This window comes from Eleginops maclovinus, chromosome 19 (genome assembly GCF_036324505.1).
Source record: "Eleginops maclovinus isolate JMC-PN-2008 ecotype Puerto Natales chromosome 19, JC_Emac_rtc_rv5, whole genome shotgun sequence".
Lineage (NCBI taxonomy): Eukaryota > Metazoa > Chordata > Actinopteri > Perciformes > Eleginopidae > Eleginops > Eleginops maclovinus.
This window is the reverse complement of record NC_086367.1, coordinates 16,326,269-16,349,119: the sequence shown is the minus strand read 5'-3', so window position 1 is coordinate 16,349,119 and position 22,851 is coordinate 16,326,269. Positions and strand designations below refer to the sequence as shown.

The following is a 22,851-nucleotide window of genomic DNA, read 5'->3' as shown; positions in this document are numbered from 1 at the left end:
CGATTTGAGAGACTTAAATACTTTGAAAGAATGTGGAAAAAAAGGCGGCGGGGCGAGCTTAATAGCTTTATGTTACATTTGGAAAATATTAGTTATTATTTTGTATTTCATAATGGGTTTGCCCGCCAAACCAGAGGATCATAAAAAAATCATAAAAGCCAGTGTTTCTAAGTCTCTCACTGGAATGAGGAATGAGGGCTGGAAAGTGCTTTACTAAGTGGAAGAACAAATTTGGCTTTGGTTTTTCACTTTCATGCTTTCTTAGATACCACACACAATTGTGTTTGACCATATAACAATTTGCATTTGAAACTGCAGCACAGCTACTTTGTACTTGTGTGATTTTAACTTTGAGAAGTTTGGAGGGATCCATGAAAGGCAGAGAGCAGGAAAACTGAGGATCTGAATGGGAATGGGGATCATGCTGTGAAGAGAGCTATAGAGCAGTCTGTTTGGAACTCAGTTTATTTGCATGCTGTGTTACAGCAGAATGCAACCTTTAAGAGATTTGGTAAAGCATTCATAAAGCTTTTTTTATTTAGCTTTACCTTTCTTATGAGCTCCTATTTTATTTATTCCACCTGCCTTATACTACATGTTACTGGACAAATACTAAACAAGTACGTGAATACGGTAATTTAGTTTGGAATGCAAATACTGTTAATGTGAAGATTGTATTTCTGGCGAGCAAAGATTTTCGAGACACCAAAAAAAAAAACAATCAGTGCACCATGCCCTGCCCTGAAAAGCTTGAGAGATTGAGAGTATTTCATCTCCTCAGTGGGCACAGGCTGCTTGGCGCCGTCGTCTGGCGGATATCCTTCCCTTATCATGTGACCTGTGCTCCGACAGGGGGCAAAGGTTGGCTGCGATCCGCCCCTGTGTCTTAATAACTCACTCATTGTATTCCTTTCTGCCGCTAATTAGAGCCTCTCCCCTGTGTGTGTGTGTGTGTGTGTGTGTGTGTGTGTGTGTGTGTGTGTGTGTGTGTGTGTGTGTGTGTATTCCCCCCTGGGCAGTAGAGAGGAGGCAGAGAAGTAAAAATAGAGTGTGGCTTAGTGCCCTCTTTATTGTTATTAGTGCTCCAGTGGCACAGCAGTCAGTCATCATAGATGCCAAGAACTGTCATATTCACTCTTTGACTTGCTCTACCTCTGTCCTCTCTCTCTCTTTAGCTGCTGTGGAAATGACCAACTGGCTGCCTCTGAGATGAGGGAATAATGAGGGGACGATTTCCTTCCTTTTTTTAGATGCTGTTTCTCTCGGTCATCTGTCATCGGCGTCATCTCTCAGGCCCATGTAATAACCCTGCGTGCATGTATGTGTATGTGTGTGTGTGTGTGTGTGTGTGTGTGTGTGTGTGTGTGTGTGTGTGTGTGTGTGTGTGTGTGTGTGTGTGTGTGTGTGTGTGTGTGTGTGTGTGTGTGTGTGTGTGTGTGTGTGTGTGTGTGTGTGTGTGTGCATTACTGTGGTGGTAAATAACGGCAGGATAGTTGGCGTGTGCGTTTATGGCAGTGAGTGAGGGTGCTTCGTGCTGGGTTTGACGCTGAGACATGAAAAGATTCGGTCAGACCCCATTTAGCCCAGACTGATAGCAGGACACCAAGAGCTGCTGAGGCAGGCATATATACCACTAGAAACTGTAAACTGTAAACGATTCTCAAGCATATAGACCCCTGAGTCTGCCGTTTCACCTACTTTGCTAACCCCGCGTGTGACACGGCCCTCACCTTTTTCCTGCAATCTTAAGCAAATGCAATTACACGTCAGACCACTCCCCCATTCTGTTAGCATGACGCCAGCTGTCTTAAATGTGGCCCAAGCAAACACTACCGAATGGTCAACTAATGGCGCCCTGATACTGTACACACATCTGAACATACTAAGAGAGAAGAATGTTCCCATTAGTAATAATGTGCATTATATGCACACACATACGTACATACACACATACTATACTATTAACAGGATAATCAAGTCTGCCTTCTTGTCTGCTAAACACTAGTGCAGGGAGATGTGGACTTTAACCTTTACTTTTGTTTCTTATATTCATCAGACAGCTAATGGGGTGTGGGATACAAACAGGTGAGGCTGGCAGCTTATGATACAATCTGGATAAAGAACCAGATGGAGTATCTTCTTTGGTACAGAAACAAAAAGTTTGAAACCAGCAAGAACTGAGGGTTTTGTTTTGTGTGCTGCAGGTAAACGTAACAGGAGGTGTCAGTAGGAGAGTATGATTTGCGGAAGTTTGATGGGGCAAGTGGGGAGAGAGCGAGATGCACTGTCTATTGACTATCACACAGAGCACCCTTGTGCCCTCGCTAGGCTGCGATTGTGCCGGTGGACAAAGCCCTGATTCAGCACATCCTTTCCCCGAGGGAGAGCTCTGGAAACCGAAGACGGCAGCCATCCCCTCCCTTTCCCCCCTCTAGTCCTCTGCTTCTGTCTCTCCCTCCCTCTGTCTCTATCGTCCTCTCCCTCTATTTGGCCAGTAACGTGGCAGCGGCCATGCATCAAAGGGAACTACCGAACAATGCAAGGGGCCAGCCAGGAATTTGAAGAGCTTTTTTTTTTTTAAACAGGAATTTCATATGGCAAAGTTCTGTCATATCCTGGGTGGACCCTCTCAGCAGTCACTGGAACAAGGAACCAAAGACGAAAAGCAAGGGCACAACCCAAACAAAGTGATATTAAACAGTCCTGCCTGGTTAAGCACCTCGAGACGTTTCAGCTTCCTCTCTCTTTCTAATCTTTCAACTCACTTTAAAATAACCAATAACGTTGCATCATCTGAATGTACCACAGATAGAGCAGCAGATTATAAGCCTCTCTAATGACTTTATTTGTGAAGATTGATTCTTGGTGTGTTTTTGTTACCATGGCTGGTGTAACATTAGTACACAGCTTCATGACCACCTATGTGTGTGTGTGTGGATGTGGGTAAACAGGGATCAAGAGGATGTTGCCCAGCACGAGATTTGCTTTATAAATGGATCTGAGGCATTTCAGAGCCAGGCTTGGATTTCATGGCTTCTGAGAAGGCAGGGACTCTTCCTATATCTATCTCTGTCTATGTCTCAGTCTATTTCTCTCCCTCTCTCTCTCCTCGCAGGTTTGCAGACTATTTCTACATTAATCACCATGACACAGGCAAGGCAACTCAATTTTCTGCTCCTGTAGGTAAGGTGCGTGGCGTCCCGAAACGGTGGCACAAGGCATGAAACAGGCAAGCGGGGGCTAATCTTTGGTTACTGGTGTAATTGAAATGCTATCCACACTGTAGGGTGCATTAAAGTCTGATAACAGCGGTTCCTGTGGCCAATTTAAGTAGCTTGACTTCCCTTGGCTAAAAGGGAATAAAGAAAAGGGTGAGAGACAGACACAGAAAGAGAGAGAGGATGTCAGAAAGGAGGGGGGAGGACGAGGGAGGGGGCTGATAGATAAGGCCGACAAACCAGGCTAATTCTCTAGGCATGTTTCTCATTGTGATCCAGGAAAAATGAGAAAAAAAATGTATCACGGAACCAAAAAATCAATTGACCCTCGGGTGCCTTGTCAGGCTGCGAGTCTGATAAACCTAAAAGCTTCGTTAATGTCGGCCTGCCTGTAACCAACAGATAGAGCACTTTGTAAATGAACCCGCTTTGATAAATATATTAAGGAAAGCTGTGAATAAAAGGCACAGACTTGTCATTTGTAAATAGAACCCCCGCTACATGGAATTAGAATGATAAAATGGGGTTCCATATAATTAAGTTTGTGTAAGACCTGAAATCCGTGCAAATACCTTCCCGGAAATTTGAAAAGAAGCTGTCAGTTCAATTAATCTGAACATCACCCTGAGAATGTACTGAACAAAATTAAGCTGCAGATAAAACCTGGGCTAGTATTTTGATAAGTAATTCCTGTATCATTTCTTTGCTTCTGTGATCATTTTATTTAATCCACCACCCCCAGTTATGTGCTAAGCCATCTACAAAGGCCCTGCTGGCCAGGCCACCAAAACCTTAATCCACCATATAGCTTGCGTAAAATGGGGAGGGGGGTGGCAGGCAGTTTTGCCTTTTGTGGGGGCACCAGTGACGGTGCTAGGTAGGTTTTTTGGATGAAGGGGTGGGGTGGGTGTGGGGGCTGTAGGGGTAGCTTATGATCGCTGCCTTTCTCCCTTAAATATATCCCACTAAATACATGTGCATCAAACCACAAAGGCCACTGACTTAGCCACAGAACACTTTGCCGATAACACCGGAACATCCCAGTAGCTTATATGTAATAATGTTACAAAGGTTGTCCGTGTGTAGATCGACGTGTGCTCCTATGTGTGTGTTTATATGCGGCAGGGAGGGCTGTACATAAACGGTTTTCACACTTGGCGCGGAGAAGGAGGCGAAGGCTTTTGAAAATGAAAGGCAGAGCGATGCTGGTGGTGGAGATAGGGCGAGCAGAAATCTTGACTCACCAGTTGTTTACTTGTAAGATGGTGAGGCCTGTGTCTTGGGCTAGCTGCTTCTTCTGCTCTTCAGAGGGGTATGGGTGCTGTAGGAGTAAACAGAGAGAGAAACACACACATGAGCCTCTTTGACATACAGATTAATATAAATATCCAAATATAAACACTCATAAAGAGAAGCGCTGGAAGGGCTTGCTCCGAGTCAAGTTCCCGACTGTTGCTTGTTACTGTATGTACTTAATATGTGCCCCTGTTTGTGTATTGTGTAACCCAAGACTGCACCTTCTTGCGACATCCACCCGACCCTGCCCCTCCCTTGCACTGTATAGACATTCACAGCTCACACGTGTCCACCCACATAACAACACAGATGCACAGTTCAGCGATCAAACCGCCAGAGCTGGCCCAACAAGTTTGCCAACTGTTATAACCCCCTTCCCTATCCCCACCCCGCCCACACACAACATATAATGTACAAACTGGATATATGTACTACAAGCTGAAATATAAACAACTCTTACAGGCTCACACAGACAAAGATTTTAAAGCAGGCCTAAAAGCAGATACTGTGGTGTCTGAAGATCCTTTTATAATACTGAGCAACAGAATGAGTGGGTGCAGATTTACAGTGAATGCATTTATCTTTCCTTGAATGTGTGACATGTATTGTGGTATTGGCTCTTTCATAGAGAGCAGTTGAATACGGACTAATGCTAAAAGAACAGAAAGCTGTGAAATCTCCTCCACAGACACGCCAACATTTTTACCTGAAAATGTAATTCTGCGACCAGGGAAGCAATGATACTATTTGTGTCAGGTCCAATCTAGAGAACATGGGCTGATATAAATGGCAGACCTTGGGCTGCCTTGCTCCCCCTGGGCTTGCTAAGCATGACAAAACAACAGTGATCGCTGGTGACAGATGTCTTTAAGGGCCAGATTAGGAGTCGGGGCGCACGCAAACGAAACAAATGAGACACTATGTGTTTCATTCAGCCACTGTAGACAGAGCGAATGCATGCAAACAGGGATACACATTCATATCTGCACAACTATGTGCAAATAGAAATGCACACAAGCAAATATTCATAGACATGACACCTGCAAATCACAACACACAACAAATCCTCTTTAAAGCTGACAACTAAATCCTCCTCTATTTTCGGATGGTTAGAACCTCCATTAACAAGCTCCATTAACACACATTCTTCCCCTTCAATGAAAACACCTATAGCCTCATGACTTATACACATTTTTTCAGCGTCACACTCATCGAGAAAGCAAATTGCATGAAGCTGGTAATATCTGCCTGGCTCATGTTAATTTAATTCAATTTTAACTTGAAATGATAACAGTTGCTCAAGAACAATTTTCTCATTTATTACTGCTGAAATAATTGATGTAAGTGAGGTTCCGTATCAGCAGAGAGGGATATTTCTCCTTTCAGGTAGTACTGCCTGTATGAATGTAGTCTGTTTTAATTAAAGTAGAGACCAAAAAAAATGGTTAGAGGAATGTGCTCAATTAATAACAAACAAGGCTGAGATTGGACAAATAATGAGTCCCGGCTGCAGAAAAGGATAACTCTGATTTGGACTTGTGTTCATGGTCCCTTTTAATATGCTAAAATTATTAACAAAGGAAAGATGATAATGCTTGCATAGGAATACATTTTTTGATTACCACGTGTTGACATTTCCTTGGCTAGGCAAGACAGAGCAATGTCTATTGGCTTCTGTGTGTGTGTGTGTGTGTGTGTGTGTGTGTGTGTGTGTGTGTGTGTGTGTGTGTGTGTGTGTGTGTGTGTGTGTGTGTGTGTGTGTGTGTGTGTGTGTGTGTGTGTCTGTTTTGGACAACAACATGTAATGAGAGCACAGTCTCTCTTTCCCTCTTCCCTCCCCCTTACACTCCCAAGCTTCCTAGGCGTTTTAACATTAGCTATGACCTCGGTCACAATCAAAACAGGCTTGAAAATACAACAGGACACACACTCCCTCCCACTCTTTTTTGTGTACGCACACTACACAAACATATACACAAATTGAGACAGAGCTTAAGATGATGTGGTATGGAGGTGTGGGGAGAGGAGCAGCCTAGATTGGAAATGGGAGTGGGTCATTTACATTGTATTAAGGCTTCCTCAGCCTCTCAAGCTCAGACCCAGTCATCAATCGCCTACTGTCAGCCGGAGCGCGCTTTAGCCCGGTGATAAATACGCCGGCCAGCGGCATAGCTCGTCCAGCAGCCACCACGTAATGAATGGTTTGAACAAACAAGAAAGATGTCTCATCAAGGAGAGTGGGGACGTTAAAGCCCCCCATCACATACAAAACCCTGAGTAAGGAGATTTACTCTGACCACATAGACATGACATGAAAAAAAAAATCCTATTTCGTTCATCTCATACCCCTCCCAGCTCTGGCTCATTCACCTCTCCTTTCCCTCCCTGTGTCAGACTAGAATTCTCCCCTGCAACCCCAAGACTTGCATGCACTTGCACATATACACTGCAGACAAGCAAACACACACACACACACACACACACACACACACACACAAACATACACACACTATGTCTGTATACAACCTATCCTCATCCTCTCTTCATATATCGTCAACTCTTGCTGACCCCCCTCCCCGACACACACGCACATACTTTTTATGGCTGTTACTGCAGGCCACCCACACTTTATGTTGTGGCAGCTTCTCTTAGAGTATGGGGCTCCGAAATCCCAGCTACAGAAAATAGTGTGTAGTGGCAATGGTGACACACACACACAGAAACACAGACGTGAGAAATAAGCCGACATGGTGGGCCTAGTGGTTACAGGGCTGCAGCAGCCGTGAAATTGGAGAACGTCTATTTAGACCTCTGAGTAACCTCTTAATGTTAATCGCCTCAATAAAAAAATATATATGTTAGTAAATCACCCAATGAGCACAAAAAATCTGATATGAAAAGAGTAAACGTGAGATGAATTGGTGAATGCATTTTAAGCAAAGTGCTAAATCTGTTCTAATGTGTTTCTTCCTGGAGATGTCCTTCTCTACCCTCAGGAGACAGTATGACATGGTTATTTAATGGATGAAACACAAACACGGAGCAAGATCAAAGATGGTATTGATAATCTCCCCACTAGCTTTGGATCCGCTCAATATGTGCAGTTTCAAACACCAAGGCCAATATCCTTAAAACAGGATTGACCGCAAAACGTAAAACATCCAGTCTATAAATAATTAGAGCTAGAAATGAGCAGCCTTAATTTGTTGTCTAGGCAGAGTGGGATCGAAAACACCTCTGTTAATTATGCTGAAGGCTGTTAATGGCCCAAGCCTGCACTATCCTGATGTTGTCCAACTCCTGCAATCTCACCTAAAAAAGCACAGCTAAACATCCACACACACACACACACACACACACACACACACACACACACACACACACACACACACACACACACACACACACACACACACACACACACACACACACACACACACACACACACACACACACACACACACACACACACACACACACACACACAGGTGTATTGCATTCTGCCAGTCATTGAGAATGAACCTGTGTGTGTGTGTGTGTGTGTGTGTGTGTGTGTGTGTGTGTGTGTGTGTGTGTGTGTGTGTGTGTGTGTGTGTGTGTGTGTGTGTGTGTGTGTGTGTGTGTGTGTGTGTGTGTTGGTTAAATTACAGGGTGTGATGTGTTCTGTGTTCTCTGATAGTGCTGGATGTAATGGCCCCTGCGGTTGCAGAACATTACAAGCTGAGGGGGCTCCATCATCTGCTGTGTATGGTCCTTAAACCCCCCCTGAGCCCAAGCTTGGCATTTCACCATATACAATAACCACAGCCAGTGCTGGACCACTCTTACTTCACACCAGACCACTCCTATCTACTCATTCAACATCCCGTCTGCTGTATATCAGATTCGTACCCTCCTGACACCTATTTCGCCGGCGTCCTCAAACCCCACAGCCCGATCATTATCCCGGTCGCACCATTCAACCCCTTGCAAGAGTCGCTGGTGGACCCCATTGATTAATGACATCATCAGTGTGTGACATGAGTTATAGGCCCAGGTCACAAGGTCGCAGTGGCTTGCAAACCTATTCCATGCTAATGACTTCCAGGAAATCAAAAGCCATTGGCTGTTTACCCTGTTGCCGGGGCAACACTGAGGATCTGCTGATGATGATTCATGTGATTTAGCCCTAGCTTGCATGGGGTTATTAAATAATCTTGTTTATATATTTTGTGTATGTTTAAACGTCTTTACATTACAGTTTTAGACCTAATAAATAAGGCAAATTCTAAACAGAGATAACTCTATATAATAACTTTTTGCATAGAAATACTTCTGTGTGTTGGAAATATTTGATGGGCTTCAATGTGAGTTTGTGTCTAGTTTACAGCATTATTGTATCCCAGTATTTCCTTTCATATATCCCTCACTCGCATTGATTGGAATCTTATTTGTTTTTAATCAAAGCAACCGGAGGATGATAATAACGTTCACTGTCAGAAATAAACGCAATCAAATATAGGAATGACATTTTAATATGAATTCTGCATAAGATTGGCACATTTTAAATATGAAGTTGCCATTGTTAATAATGCTACAATTGGCTCCTTTGACAAATGACAATGAGATTGAATGCATATCGGCATTACCGGGAGATCCAACAGATATGACAAATAAATCCAGTTGGAGTTTTTGAATCCATCACGCCTGTTTACTATGCACATAGCAATCTCTGGATTTTTAGCTTCTGTTTTCTGACAGATTTGGTGGTTTAAATGGAAGCACGCAGTTAATAACTTCCATCTGTAAACATCAAATAGATTGATGAGTGTCAATTAAAAGAGGAGCTTCATATTTCTATGATAATCATTTTTCTAATGTATCAAAATGCAGAGAACTATTACTATCAAGTTATAATTCTGACAGAAGTAATGCTTTGGGATTTTAAACGTAAATTTGATTATTTAATCAATTGTGAACTAATGTCTAGTTTATTCCCATACTTAGCTGAGCATTAACGAGGGATTGCAAATTAACCAAACTGATTGAAGTGTGTAAACTGAAGTTACATTAAATACTATTTCCACACCTATCATCACCATTTATATCTTTAAACTCAACTCTATATATATCTCCTTTATTCACTCTTTTCATTCCATCACTCTCTCACTCCCTCTTTGTGTGTTTTGTTGTAAGGCGGTTGGAGATTGGGGGAGTCAATTTTTTTTTACTGAGAACTAAACCACTTCCTGACAACAGTCTGAAAACAGGCAAGAATGCCACATGACTCAATGACTGAACCCGGCTGCTCTCTCCCTCTCTTGATTGCACAAACACACACACACATACATGCAGCCAACTTATAAACAGAACTCACATGATGCCGACCTACAAAACTGCACACACTGCATGCCAACCTCTGATAACAGCAAATTAAAGTACATCCATATCTACACCTCACACGATCTGCATTCAGAACATACCATTGCACTTGTGTCTCTCTCACTCCAGACTCCAGCTTCCACAGTAAGTATAAGGGCTCTCAGTGGACTGCCCTCTGACAGTAAAAAAGTGATGATTGCAAATACAAGGCGGACTGGCAAGGCCCGCGGCATCTATTATAGAACGAAAGGGCCCCCAGTCTGTCTGTCTGCCTCTCTGACTCGCTGGCTGGTCGGCTGGTTGGCAGTGCTTCAGTACTACTACTACTGCTGCTGTTGCTGCCATGGCCCGCCACAACAATCGCTGGCTGGGCTCCTGAAGCCAGCTGCTGGACCTCAGCCAGCAGCCTGTTTGCTCTACACCATTAATTTATGTTCACTGGAGATGGCGCAAGGTTGTAGGGAAGCTCTACAGCATAACTGCCCTGCTTGCCTGCCAAGCTACAGTAACAGTAAAGAGGGTGAGGGGAGTCAGGAGGAGCGATGTGGGTGAGGAAGGAGCCCTGGAGGATATGTGAGTTTATAGGCATCTGATTGTACAAAGCTCCGTGAGGCTAAATAGCAATCACTCCCACACAATCCCAATGCACCTCCAGACTTAGCAAATCGACCAGCAAAAAAGAGAGATGTTTTAGGGGAAATGCCATCATGCATAATGATAATAAGGTATCACTTTTATCCATTAAAGAAAATGAAGATTCATTATCTATGCAGAAATCTGTAAAAGACTCCCAAATGTGAATCAACTGAACTCAACCTATAGATCTATTGGAGTTTGCCAACAGTTGTATACACATACTGTGTGCGTGCTCTGTTGTGGTCCTGGTCTCATTTGTGGCCTGCAGCCATAGAGATGCGCCAATTTAATCGTCAGATCGAGTTCATGGCTTCTTTTTCCACCACACGGCTGCCCCTCCGCTTTCAAGAGGAGGAATACGATCCCTCCATCCTTACAGCCGGGGCCTGGTCTCCTCTCAGTCTCTCCCTCGCTCTCATTTCCGTCGATCTCTCTTTCTCCTGCCGTACTCCAAAAGCCCCAGCAGCTATCCTTTTCTCGCTACACGCTAACCCGCCTGGCCTGGCCTCGTCTCGTATCCTTCTCACCCTACCTCTTTCCCTCCTCTCCTCTCATCTCATCTCGTCCCCCTCTTTCAAAGTTTCCGCTCAAGCTTTAAGCCAGGTCCTAGAGGGCAGGAATTTGGCCTGGTTTTTGAGACCAGTCTGTTGACTTTGTTGTGGTAACTGCCTGCTCAGGGGCACCCAGCTCTGTTCTGCTCTGCTCTCCAGCTCGCCTGATGTCAGCACACAGCCACTACTTGCTCTTAAGAAATCTTTGAAACATCTTGTTGCAATGACTACAGCTAAGGGTCCGAACAATACAAAGGGTTTTGTTCCTAAATTCAATAACGTTCAATTAAGATTTTGGTGGATTTTTCAATGTTTTATAAGTCTCTAAAAATGAACCTCCTGTTTTTATTTCCTCCATGATGTCGCTTTTTGGGAGTGTGAAGTAATTGCTCTCTTGTCTTTGCGAGGGACTTTAAGGGCCTATAAGCAGATCATTAGAGGCCTGGCGCGCCTGTCAAAGCAGAAGACCCACCCACTTTGCCTTCATTGAACAATCTCATATCCACACCACTTGTCACTGTTGCCAGTCATAAAGTCCCCGGGAGCACATGCTGTAGCTAAAGTGTAGTGAACAAACCACCTAAGCCACTGAATAAACATCGACAATGGTTTAATGACGTATGTACACATTGTAAAAAAGCAATGATTTTCTATACTGACTAGAGTGAGAGTTAAAAAACTCTACCATAAGGGGAATAAAAACAAAACACTGCCAAATAAGTTTGCACAAGAAATATATTTTATATGTTTTTCAGTTTTAATGGGTAAAGAAAAAAATAAAGTTTCAGTAATTCCAATACAGGATGTATAAATACATGCATCAAACAAGTCTAGGTTTTAAGAGACTGTTCCGACACACTGAAGCTTACAGGCCATTTGAAAGAAATTCTAGAAGCACAGGGGCACCTAGAGCCTGGTGGTAAAGTGTGTTGGGAAAAGGACTTAATATTAACATACAGGGTCCTTTCAGATTATCCTCTTTCTCTATTGTGTTCTGTGGACTGTGTGTTTAACTTTCTAAGTAAAGGGATGCTGATCTTCAATTGAAATAGAAAACAGAGTAATTTGTGGAGAGATGGACAGACAGAGGGAGAGAAAAGGGGGGTGTGCGCACTCTTTAAACAGAAGATTGTGAGTTTCCACTTGACGGTTGTCCATTTCATTGTGCATTAACTTAATGAGCATAAGTATTCAAATACACAACCAGGACCCCTCTCAGCTTTCTCTTTCTAGTCTCTCCCTCTGCCTCTTTAAGAGTCCACATTCTCAAGAGAAAGGCCGGTACATTCTAATAGCGAGCCTCAGGACACAACAACAAGAGCACAACCACTTACAGAGGACAAACAAGAAACCCCCCAGGGCCGGCTATGGAATGTCAAGCCAATTTGGAAGCTATCATAGGACATTTGTAATGTCAATTTTTGTTTTTCAGGTCAAAAATCAAAGGCAAACATGTTGGGTAACATTTGTCCATTACAGTGCAGGCAGGAACACCCCCTCCCCCGCTGAAAAACAGCTGCAGGGGACACTTCCTGTTTGCTAATGATGCTAAATGTGTTCAAGTCAACCATGTCAAATTTTCTCTCCCTTGAATGGACAGCTGGGGAGGAGAAAAGATTTTCTCTTTCTCTTCCACTGTCTCCCTTTTCCTCTATCCTCTGTCAGTGAGACAAGCTCTTAGTCGTATGACAGACAGACAGACAGACAGACAGACAGACAGACAGACAGACAGACAGACAGACAGACAGACAGACAGACAGACAGACAGACAGACAGACAGACAGACAGACAGACAGACAGACAGACAGACAGACAGACAGACAGACCATGTCTCTGTCAGTGAGACAGAGCAGCATAGCTCAACCAAAGGTGCATTCATCTGAGATCACAAGTACTTCCATGGAACAAAGCCAGCCAAGCCCTGATCAGTCACCACCCCGTCCCTACCTGTTGTGTCTGTTCTCTTTTACTGAAAACCGTTTCTGCCTTTCAGAAATGCACGTCTTCAGAGCTCTCCTTTCATGTAGGGGTGCATGAGTCAAGGAGATATCTCCTGTCATTGCTCAACACCCAGGGGCGGCTGGCTGCATGAGGCTGTGTGGACTGACAAATGCCCTTAGGATCTTTCACTTTCTTAATGTTCCTCAAAGCAGAGTCGACATGTGATGTAGAGTCAAAATGCCTTTGTGAAGTGGCGCCAAAAACAAGAGAAGAGGAGGGAAGAGAAAGGAAGAGAAGGAGTGGTAAGGCAGGGATATAGCTTTTAGGCCTGGTTAATAGCAGCCGATCTTTAAGTGCATTCTTCCATCCTCTCCCTCTCTCTCCTTGTAGTGCTCTTAGGCTCAATCCTGCCCGGGGGCCGAGGTGACCTTTGACCTGGCTGGCCTGCCTAGCTACAGCCCTCTCGTTTGTTTGGGGCTTTATCCACTGACAAAGCAGGCAGGAAGTTGGCAGCCACCCAGCAGCCCCATGGGAGGATGACCATCAGCTAGCTCAGCTTACCGCTTATTACAGGATGGTGGAGAGCATGTGTGTTTGTGTCTGTCTGTCTGTGCGGTGGCGTGTGTTTCCCCTTGTGCTTGCATATACTGTATGCATGCTTGTTTATAAACATACTTCTGCATATTTAACTGCATGCATGTTCGACTGTGGCTGTACACTCACATGCACATGTGTAGATGAGTGACAAAATCAGAGATGTAGCTGACCTTTTTTTCTTCATGCCGGCAATTTTTACTATGTTCGCCAATGACACGCAAAGAATAAGCCTGGAAGCTACGGACGTCCCTGTCTCCAAGCTAACCCGATCAGCTACGCATGTTAGCAACAATCAGGCAACCTTCCAGCCGCTGGACTCAGGGGACCCTGCACACTTCAGTCTCTCTCTCTCTCTCTCCGCTCCTCTCTCCTCCTCCCTGCAGCCTGCTCATCAGAGCGCTCAGAACAGCTCACTAAAACATTATATCATAAGACACTCCAGTTTCACTCTCGCCACTCCATAAAAGTCAGGTAATTCATACTTCATTTATATACCTTCCCATTAATAAAGCTGATGAACTTTTACTCCTTAAATCTAATGGGCCATTTTGCCGTGACTGCTAGCACTTGCCTTTTTCTCTGTTTCTCTCTATCTGGCCTCTCCTTTTCCTTCTACTGTCTCCGAGATAACTAATCTACAGGCGCTTAGCCGCTGCTCACGTACAGTGTTTTATGGGTGACGAGAGAAAGAGAAGGATTTACATATTTTTTAGGATTTGGACTGACCTCTGCCACTGACGAGCAGTGACACGTACCATATGGTGATGTGTTGTAGCTTTTTGTGGTTCGCCTCCTCTCTCCCTACCTGGCTCTCTATCTGGGTGCGACACAGGGTCATTGACCTTCGGGCCTAAAGCAAGGCATGATGGCTGCCTAGCTCAGAGGCTGTTGACAAGCGTCTGTGTTCTTTTCAACAACTCGTTGAACCACCCCCCTACCCCTTCCCTTCTCAGGAATGTAACACAACCGCTAACTGAGGTAACCCAAGCCCCTCCCCTATTCCCATCCTTCATTTACAGAAAGAAAGAGAGACAGAGAGTGAAAGCAAGACCAACTGGGGGTGTGAGACAGCTGTCCCCCATCTCCCCATCTAACTCTTGCTCCCTCTCTATTTCTCTTCCTCTCTTTAGACTTGCTTCTAGCCAACTGCCTGTGGAATAATTAATGATGCAATTGAGCCGAGGAGAGGACTCTGACCAGCAGGGGCCAATCCTGAATGCCTGGGTAGCCGTTTTTATGGAAGACCGGAAAATAGAAAGCGCGAAAGACATGGAGAGATAGATAGGCAGAGGAACAGAAAGACATAAAACAGTCAGACAGTGAGAAAAAGAGATTGTTAATAGTACCGTTCCCCAACAAGCCTTAACCCAGTCTTTCTGTTTTCGTCCCCTCTAGTCTAATCCTCCATCCCCATCCCCCCTCTCCTCTCCTTCATCCTGATGGGGGGATCGGGGGGCCTGACCTGTCTGGTGATTGATGGTAATGTCTCAGGAAGTCATTTTCCCCGACAGCACCCTGCCGCCTTTCACCAGGCCTGGTGCAGAGGTGAGCCTATCACATGGACGCTTTTAACTCTTTGCTCACTCGCCGCCTGACCCATCTATCTCATGCACCCACATCCCATTAGCCTTCTCCCTCCACTCTGTACACTGTGCCAACCACCAACCCCCGAGCCCCCACTTCTGGCACCAAGGCAGGGATAAGAAAGTTGGTGACGCAAGATTAAAAAAGTTTGCAGAGGAGTATCTTGGCAAAAAAACACAGGCCATCTTGAAGTGGATCTGCCAAGCGGCCCCTAATTCAGGTTGCTGGGGATGGATCCCCACGACTCCATTACTGTCAGCGCTTACCACCTCCATTATGGCAATTAGGACGTGGTTCCGACACTAGGAATGCTTTGCTATGCTCTGGAATTGCTAACATCTGCCGTGTCTCCGCTCCATGTGTCAGAGCAGAGTTGTCTTTTCTTAAACACACATCTTTTTACAGTCACACTCTCCACTCTTTTTTTCCCTTTCCCTCCTGTTTCTTCAACACTGCTCTCAACATTTATTTTCTTAATTCGACTCAAACTGTGCCTTAAAGAGATCCCTCTCTGTTTGAGTCCAAATAACCTAAAATGATCCGTGAAGAGCCTCGCGGTTCCCGTTTTCAATAGGCTTCATTAGTTTTTAATATCTAGCCAAGGAACGGAGGGGAAAATGGCATGGAGATAATCAATGGAAAGGGGCTGGTAGCCTATTAATCTCCCCCAAAGGATTGTGGGTTAATACACGCTCTTGCATAGGCAAACATAGCAGTGTGGTGAACACATCTGTCTGCCTGGATGGGCTACTTAATGAAACAGCCAGCGTTTGGCTGCTGAGATGGATGTCGTTCCCCCAGTGAAAAATGAGTTCTCTCTCCCACTACGCTGAGCAGCACATGATAGGGCTCCATTCAATTCACTGGAGACCTGACTGTGTCCCCGTGTGAGAGCAGCTTAAACAATGAGGGTGCCGGGCAGGACAGGCAACGCATGGCCACTAGAGCAAGTCTTCATGGAGATCATATCAGGGAATCCTAATGTGAACAAGAGGGTGACTGATCTGGGAATGGGAGAAGACAGAAAGACTAGAAGAGGAGTAGTACAGTAGGCAGATAAAAGAGAACAAGGGAGGATAGAGATGAATGCTGAGCCACCTGGGATAGATAAGCCGGCTCAATGTGTCGGAGTGACAGAGTTTGAGTGTAAAAACATTGGTGTGTGTGTACCTGATTATATGCATGTGTGTGTGCATGCATGTACAAGCAGTCTTGCTTATCTGCTAGGACATGTGTGCATGTTTCTTTCAGTCTGTGTGTGTGTGTGTGTGTGTGTGTCTGAGGTGACCCCTGGTCAGGGAGTCCTGTAACAGGAGCTCACCTCCGGTTCTGCGAGCTCTCCTCTCAGTCTGCTAAACAGCCACCTGAAGACAGAATTAGCCATTGTGACCCGGCCCCAGAGGTAACCGAGATACACCTCCGGGGACAGACATGAAATACACACTGTCACGTGTTTGCAGAGACACGGCCAGGTGGGAGGAGACATGCACAGGAGAAGATAGAGAGAGCTGTAAAATGGAGACAGGATGGGACAGGTGGTGGCAGGGATTGTAAGTGCAAACAGGACACCTATAAGAGGATGAATGCAAGTAGGATACAGTATAATGTGGAGCAAGCTAAGTTGAAGGTGTCAGCTGTGTTTGCTGGTGTCTACCGCAAACAAAGACTCAGAGCATAAGAGGATTGTGCGACCTAACTTGGTGCTTTGGGGTAGCTGAGATTTGTTCCTGCATGGAAATTGATGCCTGTCAGCCTGTCTATGACTCAACTCTGACAGTAGGCATGCATGTGTGTTTCTGTGTTCATATACAAAGTGTGCGTGCTGTGACAAATGAGCTGTGCTTAATTTGCGACTGATTATGCGGGCTGCTGGTGCCCTAAACCCCTTTGAACTTGTAATTGCCCCTGGTTTCAGTAATGAACATTAAGGAGGATTCAGAAACGTGTGGCTAATTACACATTTGCCCCCTTTTTTCATTTCTTCATCTTTCAATACATGAAGAGAAAGGGGAAAAGGAGGAGCAGGAGTAGTAGTAGGCGGATGAGAGCCAAGGAGGAGGTTCTGGGTTGCGAGGCATACACTGCTGTTGTCGCCCTCTTTATCTAAATAATTGTACAAGCTGGTTTATGGGCTTAAGAGAGGTGCTTTGTGTGTCAGCCGCTGCAGCCTGGGGGATATGGGGAACTAGCTTTCCCCATGATCAATATTCAGAGATTCACATCTGGAGCCAAAGCCTGCTCTGCTTAGATTTGGATGTATATATATATTTATTTTGTTCTTTGATTCTCTTCCTTCTCTCTCCATCTGCTTTTTCTTATCAGCTATTTCTGATACAGGGGTTGCGATCTATCACATATGCTCATTTGTATAGCCTTACATGATCTTAGGGGGATGTAGCTGCAGAGAAATGTAGAGGTCTGAAGTGAATGAGGTCGGCTCTGTGTGGAGAACAGACACTAACATCACACGGCTCAATATATATGCTAGGCAGAGCTGCTTGAGCAATGGAGCAATGGAGCATTCTGGGTAAATGGCTGCGGTGCAGGGAGGGTCCACTGAGGCCTGTGCAGGGGGAAGAGTCGGGGAAAGAAGCAACAAATTGACCCGCTCAGCCTCAGTCTTTGATGTGGACCGGGCTCTCTCTTAAAAACCAGTCCATATGTTCAGAGAGGAAAAGCGAGAGGATATCAATGGGGGAAAAAATGAAAAGGTGAGGAAGTGGGGGGAAGAGGTGAGAACAAGAGACATGGCTCCCAGTTATAAGGACCCCACTGTGCAGGAATCCCACTGCCTGCCCCTGGACAGAGCGCTGGGCAAAACAAAAGCATGCATTCGAGAGCAGTAGGAAAAGGGAGGAGAGAAAAATCACACAAAATGGCAGGATAGGGATTTGGTGCAGCAAGGGTCCCATGACAAACTAAACAGTGAAACACAGGGTCTGTTTCTGATTTTCTACTCAATGCCTCCATCCCTCAACCTTTTCTCTTTCCTCGCCTCCCTCCCTCCCTAAGCCTAGTTTGCCGTTTCCACGGTTGTGCTGCTCCTTTTCTCTTTTGCATTATTCTTCTCTTGTTGTGAGATGAATATCAAAGCAATGCTGGGGCAGCTCGGAGGCCTGCAGCAGAATATCATTGGCCTCAATGGTCCCCAGCATGTAGCAGCCACCGTTCTTGCAGCCACAACCCCGCAATCAACCGATGGGGGAAGAGGCGAGCCTGCAGGGCGGTACCTCTGGTAGGGTAAGGGGTAATTTGAGGAAACTAGCTCTAAGATGTGAAACCGAAATCCTCTTATACATTTTGTTATGAGTAAGATAACCCCAAAAGTGTAGAAAAGGGAAAACGGTAGAATCAGCTACCACCATCTTAATAACCTTGGTTTTCCACCGGGGGCATGTACACTATCACAGCATCCTTGCGGGGTCCCTTGTGACGTCATTCAGCCCAATTTCACATAGAGTCTGCTCAGCCAGGTCCTAGCAGACGGCTCAGTGTTATGACTACAATAGCAGCGGATTGCACTGCTGTGCTGAAGGCAGGGAAACAGTGCAAGCTTATTCTCCGTGGAGCATTGGGCCTTAAAGAGGTCTCTTCAGCTCTGTGCATGTGTGTTCATGGAGAAGTCCCTCACTGTTCAGGGATGTGAGTCTATAAATCCGACTGCCCTCCCCAGGTCTCGCCCTGTTATGGTCAGGGCATGTGCAGTCATCTCTGCAGGGGGCGGTCAAACTCATGCTGTGCTCTGGTTTTCCATGATGACACCAATGTCTTGCACATACACTCTCATCCTTTGTCACCCCCTTGCTTTTGTCTTACTGGTGTATATGTGGAGGGTTCCTTTTTTTCTTTGGCAAACACTGTTCAAATTCACACAGCTTAATCACCTCCATGCAGTGGGAATGTGTCGTAAACAGTCCCTTAGCGTAGGCACTCATTTCTGCTACTTCATTAAACAACCTGCATCAAGATGCAAACAGCAGGAATGGAAATTAACTTGGGGGGAGGGAAAAGGGATGAATATGAGGCAGAGGGAGGAGAAGTGGTTGGGTTTTGTAGGTATCTCTGCATTTCCACATGCACAATTACAATATGCACATTTACAGGGTAAACAAGCCTATGGGAGTGAAAAGAAAACATACACACTGTAAAGTGTATGCAAGGTGTATGTGCCATGCTTTGTAAGCTGGCTTTGAAGTGGAACTTTGACAGATCGGGTCTAGGGGGCAAAGTGTAAAGGTCTGGTGTCGGAGCATGAAACGAATTAGGGCTTATTAGATTCTAATGCAACACTAAACCTCTGGAACGGCTACCTACTACGCTGAAGCACACTGTAAACAAGGCTTTCGTCAGCCACTGATCTGCGACACCCTCTCACGGGGAAATTACTGCAAAGCTGCTCTGCAATGAGATGGCAAAGTTGATGCGGCCCGTCATATAATTATACAGCCTGTGAAAATTGGAAGTCACTGGATCCCTCTTCTAAGCTTTCCTTCTGTATTTTACTCTCTGCCTCTACAAAAAAGCATCTTCTTGACAAGGTGAAATTCTTGTGTGTAATAAAGAATATCTTAAGTGTATTTTCATTGTGGTGTCTGAGTCTCTTTCCATGCTGTCGTAGCCCCTCTGTGGTGGCCTGGTGAAGAACAGATGGCAGGCTGAGGTGGCTTGTGTCTCTGTTTTCCAGGGTCGCTGAGCAGCCACTATTAGAACACAGTGACTAGACAATAGCTTGGCCTCAAACCCCCAAAGATCTCCTTCAGAGTCATTATCAATGACTTTCAATGACTCCTGTGCTAAACATGACCAAACTACCCTGTCATATTGTCACTAACGCCTGTTTTGTAAACACACGTACAAAGGCTTTGGGTGTTTTCACAGAAGTAATGTGATGACTCTTTTTCCTGCGTCTCCCACTGATAGTCACACATTTGGGCAGTTGCAGTGAACCAAACTGTCGCCTGGGTTGCTACGGGTGACTGGAGAGCTGACTTTTGGGCTCCGAGGCAAACGAGCACATGACAGATTAGTGTGTGGGCCTCCTCCAGGCTTCCACCTCTGTGACCCTTAGGAGCCCCCTCTTTACCCCCTCCTCACCCTTGCTGTTAACCCTAAATCCCCCTCCTTCGTCCTTCTGCTTTGTCTACACCCTCTCTTCATCCAAACACACAACAAACTAAGAAAGCAATAAGCAAACTGATTGTCACAGTCGCTTCTTGAGAAACGTTAAGGCTTTAAAAAGTTAATTTTTCAAACAATCAACAATATCGTCACACTATGGGAATTAACTAAATAAGCATGATCTCCTTTTTTATAAAAGTAAAAATAGTGTGCTATGTATACTGCAAACACAACGTGAGACCAGCAACTATGGAATAAACAGCTTTCAGCAGTTTAGTGTAAAAGGAGAAAGGGCTTGGGTATTTCAAAGTGTTTGCAGATGTGTGTCTCCACCAGTTAAATGCTACTTGTACTGGAACAACACACAAGGATTAAAAGGACTAGAGGAGCTTAGACAAAACTTGGGTTCCAACAGAGCTCACTGTTTAGTCTACTCAAACAACATGCCCTCTCTTTTTGAGGGATGGACTTGTACACTTGTTTATCGTATGGGACAAACATCCGTTGCCAGGGTTTGGCCTTGCCTGCGCCCATGTCTTGTGAATGACCCTAGCTGGCTCTTTCATATGCGTCTATAAAGGACAGTTGAGAGAGCGGCTAGGAGGGCTCGACCTGACGATGACACCCGGTTGTCATGGAGACTAATGCTATGTTGGGCAGGGTATGAGGGTGGGGGGGCGGCCACTGTCACTAGTGTCTAATGATGTTTGCGGCACAATGCACTCATTTCCTCACAAAGTGTGATGTGTTCGCACTGTGGTTAACGCCTGTATTAACAGGGCATCTTTAAAGCTCAGCTGTATTCATTCAAGATATATTTTCATTCTGTCAAAGCATTAAAAAAACAGTTTTAATACTATAGATGTTGCAAAACAAGCGAGCATTGTACTAATATAAATATCTGAACATTCATCTAATCCTACATGAACATTTGCTATCTGAACTCAGTTCTGCTGCTCACAGTCCAAGGTCTTTCCAAGTAACCAAGGGATATATCACTTCCCTTTCAAGGAGCCCAGGGGACCAATACACCTGGCTTAGCAGCTTAACAGAATTTCCCCAAACACCCAGGCCAAAGGGTGGCCCGACACAAAACCTGAGACGCTTGATGCTTGAGAGGGCTACCTCTTTACTCATCTGACTGACCACTCTCCCCCTTTCGCTCAATCCTTCCCTCCCTCCTTTTTTTAAGCTAACACATACACACACGTTTGCCAACCCTCAACTGGCCTGGCTTGCTCCTGAGGTCCCCTATTTATTTTCATAGGTGTCTGAGGGTTTACACTAGTCAAAAGACAAGGCCCGAGCCCAGAGTGGTATCTTTGTATCTGAGTGCTTCCTGTTTTCATTGCGTGCTCGACCCTTGTCTTTACAGGGGTGAGTAAGGGCTAGCAGGGGGCTAGCAGGGGGTTAGAGGGAAGGAAGGCCAGGGGCGCCAAGGGGCTAATTGTAGATCTTAGAGTTTTCTTTGACCAAGTAAGGGGCATCACCAAGTGCAATATAACAAAATTCTCCCATCACAGCCTCTCTATTCCTCTCCCTTACACACAATTTTTTCTCTTCTATCTTACATTCCCTCATCTACCTACCCTCTTATGAATTTTGTAGTCTAATGCTTTTGAAGTGCAGTAGAACACTTTACCCCTAACAGGGAAGTTTACCTTTCTGATAACATAATCTCCCTGTAGTATTGAAAAGCTTATACCAACAGTCTGGGATTTTCCTTCCCCTAATGTGGCTGGAAGACATCCAGAAACTCGTAGGGAGGGAGAGGGGTATTAGAGAGAGAAAGAGTGGGAGGGAGGATGGAAGGTGGGAGTGGAGAGACAGTCTGACCCTCTTCTGCCAGCTAACACCAGCTGATCTGTCCTGCCGTTTGCCAATTACATATGGGGCATTTAAGGTTGCCAGCTCACGTGCTTTCTAGTACATGTGCATATGGGCTCAGTCTGAAAGAGCTCAGAGATACATCAATCCCTGTACACACTAAATGTGGGGTCTTTGCATGTGTTGTGTGATGGCAACAAAAACTGTAATTTCCCCTTAGCTAGAGCGTTAGCATGGTAAGGATGATGGTAACCTCTGTGTGACTGTCGTGAAGAAAAGCATCTTGTGATTTCTCCCAAGAGAGTGTGAGGTCAGAGTGAAGCAAGGAAGGGTGGGAGGGGAGAGGGAGAGGGCAATTTTGTTATACTGAATCCAAAAGCCAACAGTTGTTACTATTGGCCTGTGTTGTTTTTCGGTGTGTGAGGGGGGGGTCCAGTCCTTTTGAGCTTTTCAGAAGATGTGACAATAGCTGGATGTTGAGAACATATGTAGAGAGACCCCTGTGGCTCATAGAAGAGGAGCTCCATGCTGGCCCCGCAGTTTGAGGAAAATACAAGGCCGCTCCTTTCACTCCTCACCCCTCAGTTAATGAATGCATGAATGGCAGAATGCCGCTATAGGCCATTCAGGGGCCAAAGTCCCCAAGAATTCACCCTTGCACAAACGCATCCAGCAATGGCAAATACATTTGCTTAACAAATTAAAAGAAAGGAGAATGGCTA

At 45.2% G+C, this 22,851-nt stretch overlaps 1 protein-coding gene across 6 annotated transcripts in view; it reads right to left on the bottom strand.

Moving 5' to 3' along the window:
- The window catches only part of meis2a (Meis homeobox 2a), a 78,092-nt gene that overhangs the window by 20,423 nt on the left and 34,818 nt on the right, over window positions 1–22,851 (bottom strand). For all 6 annotated transcript variants that reach the window (XM_063909185.1, XM_063909187.1, XM_063909189.1 and 3 more), the window contains exon 9: window positions 4,463–4,539. In XM_063909185.1, the coding sequence (XP_063765255.1) occupies window positions 4,463–4,539 (77 nt within the window). The remainder of the gene's footprint in view (window positions 1–4,462; window positions 4,540–22,851) is intronic.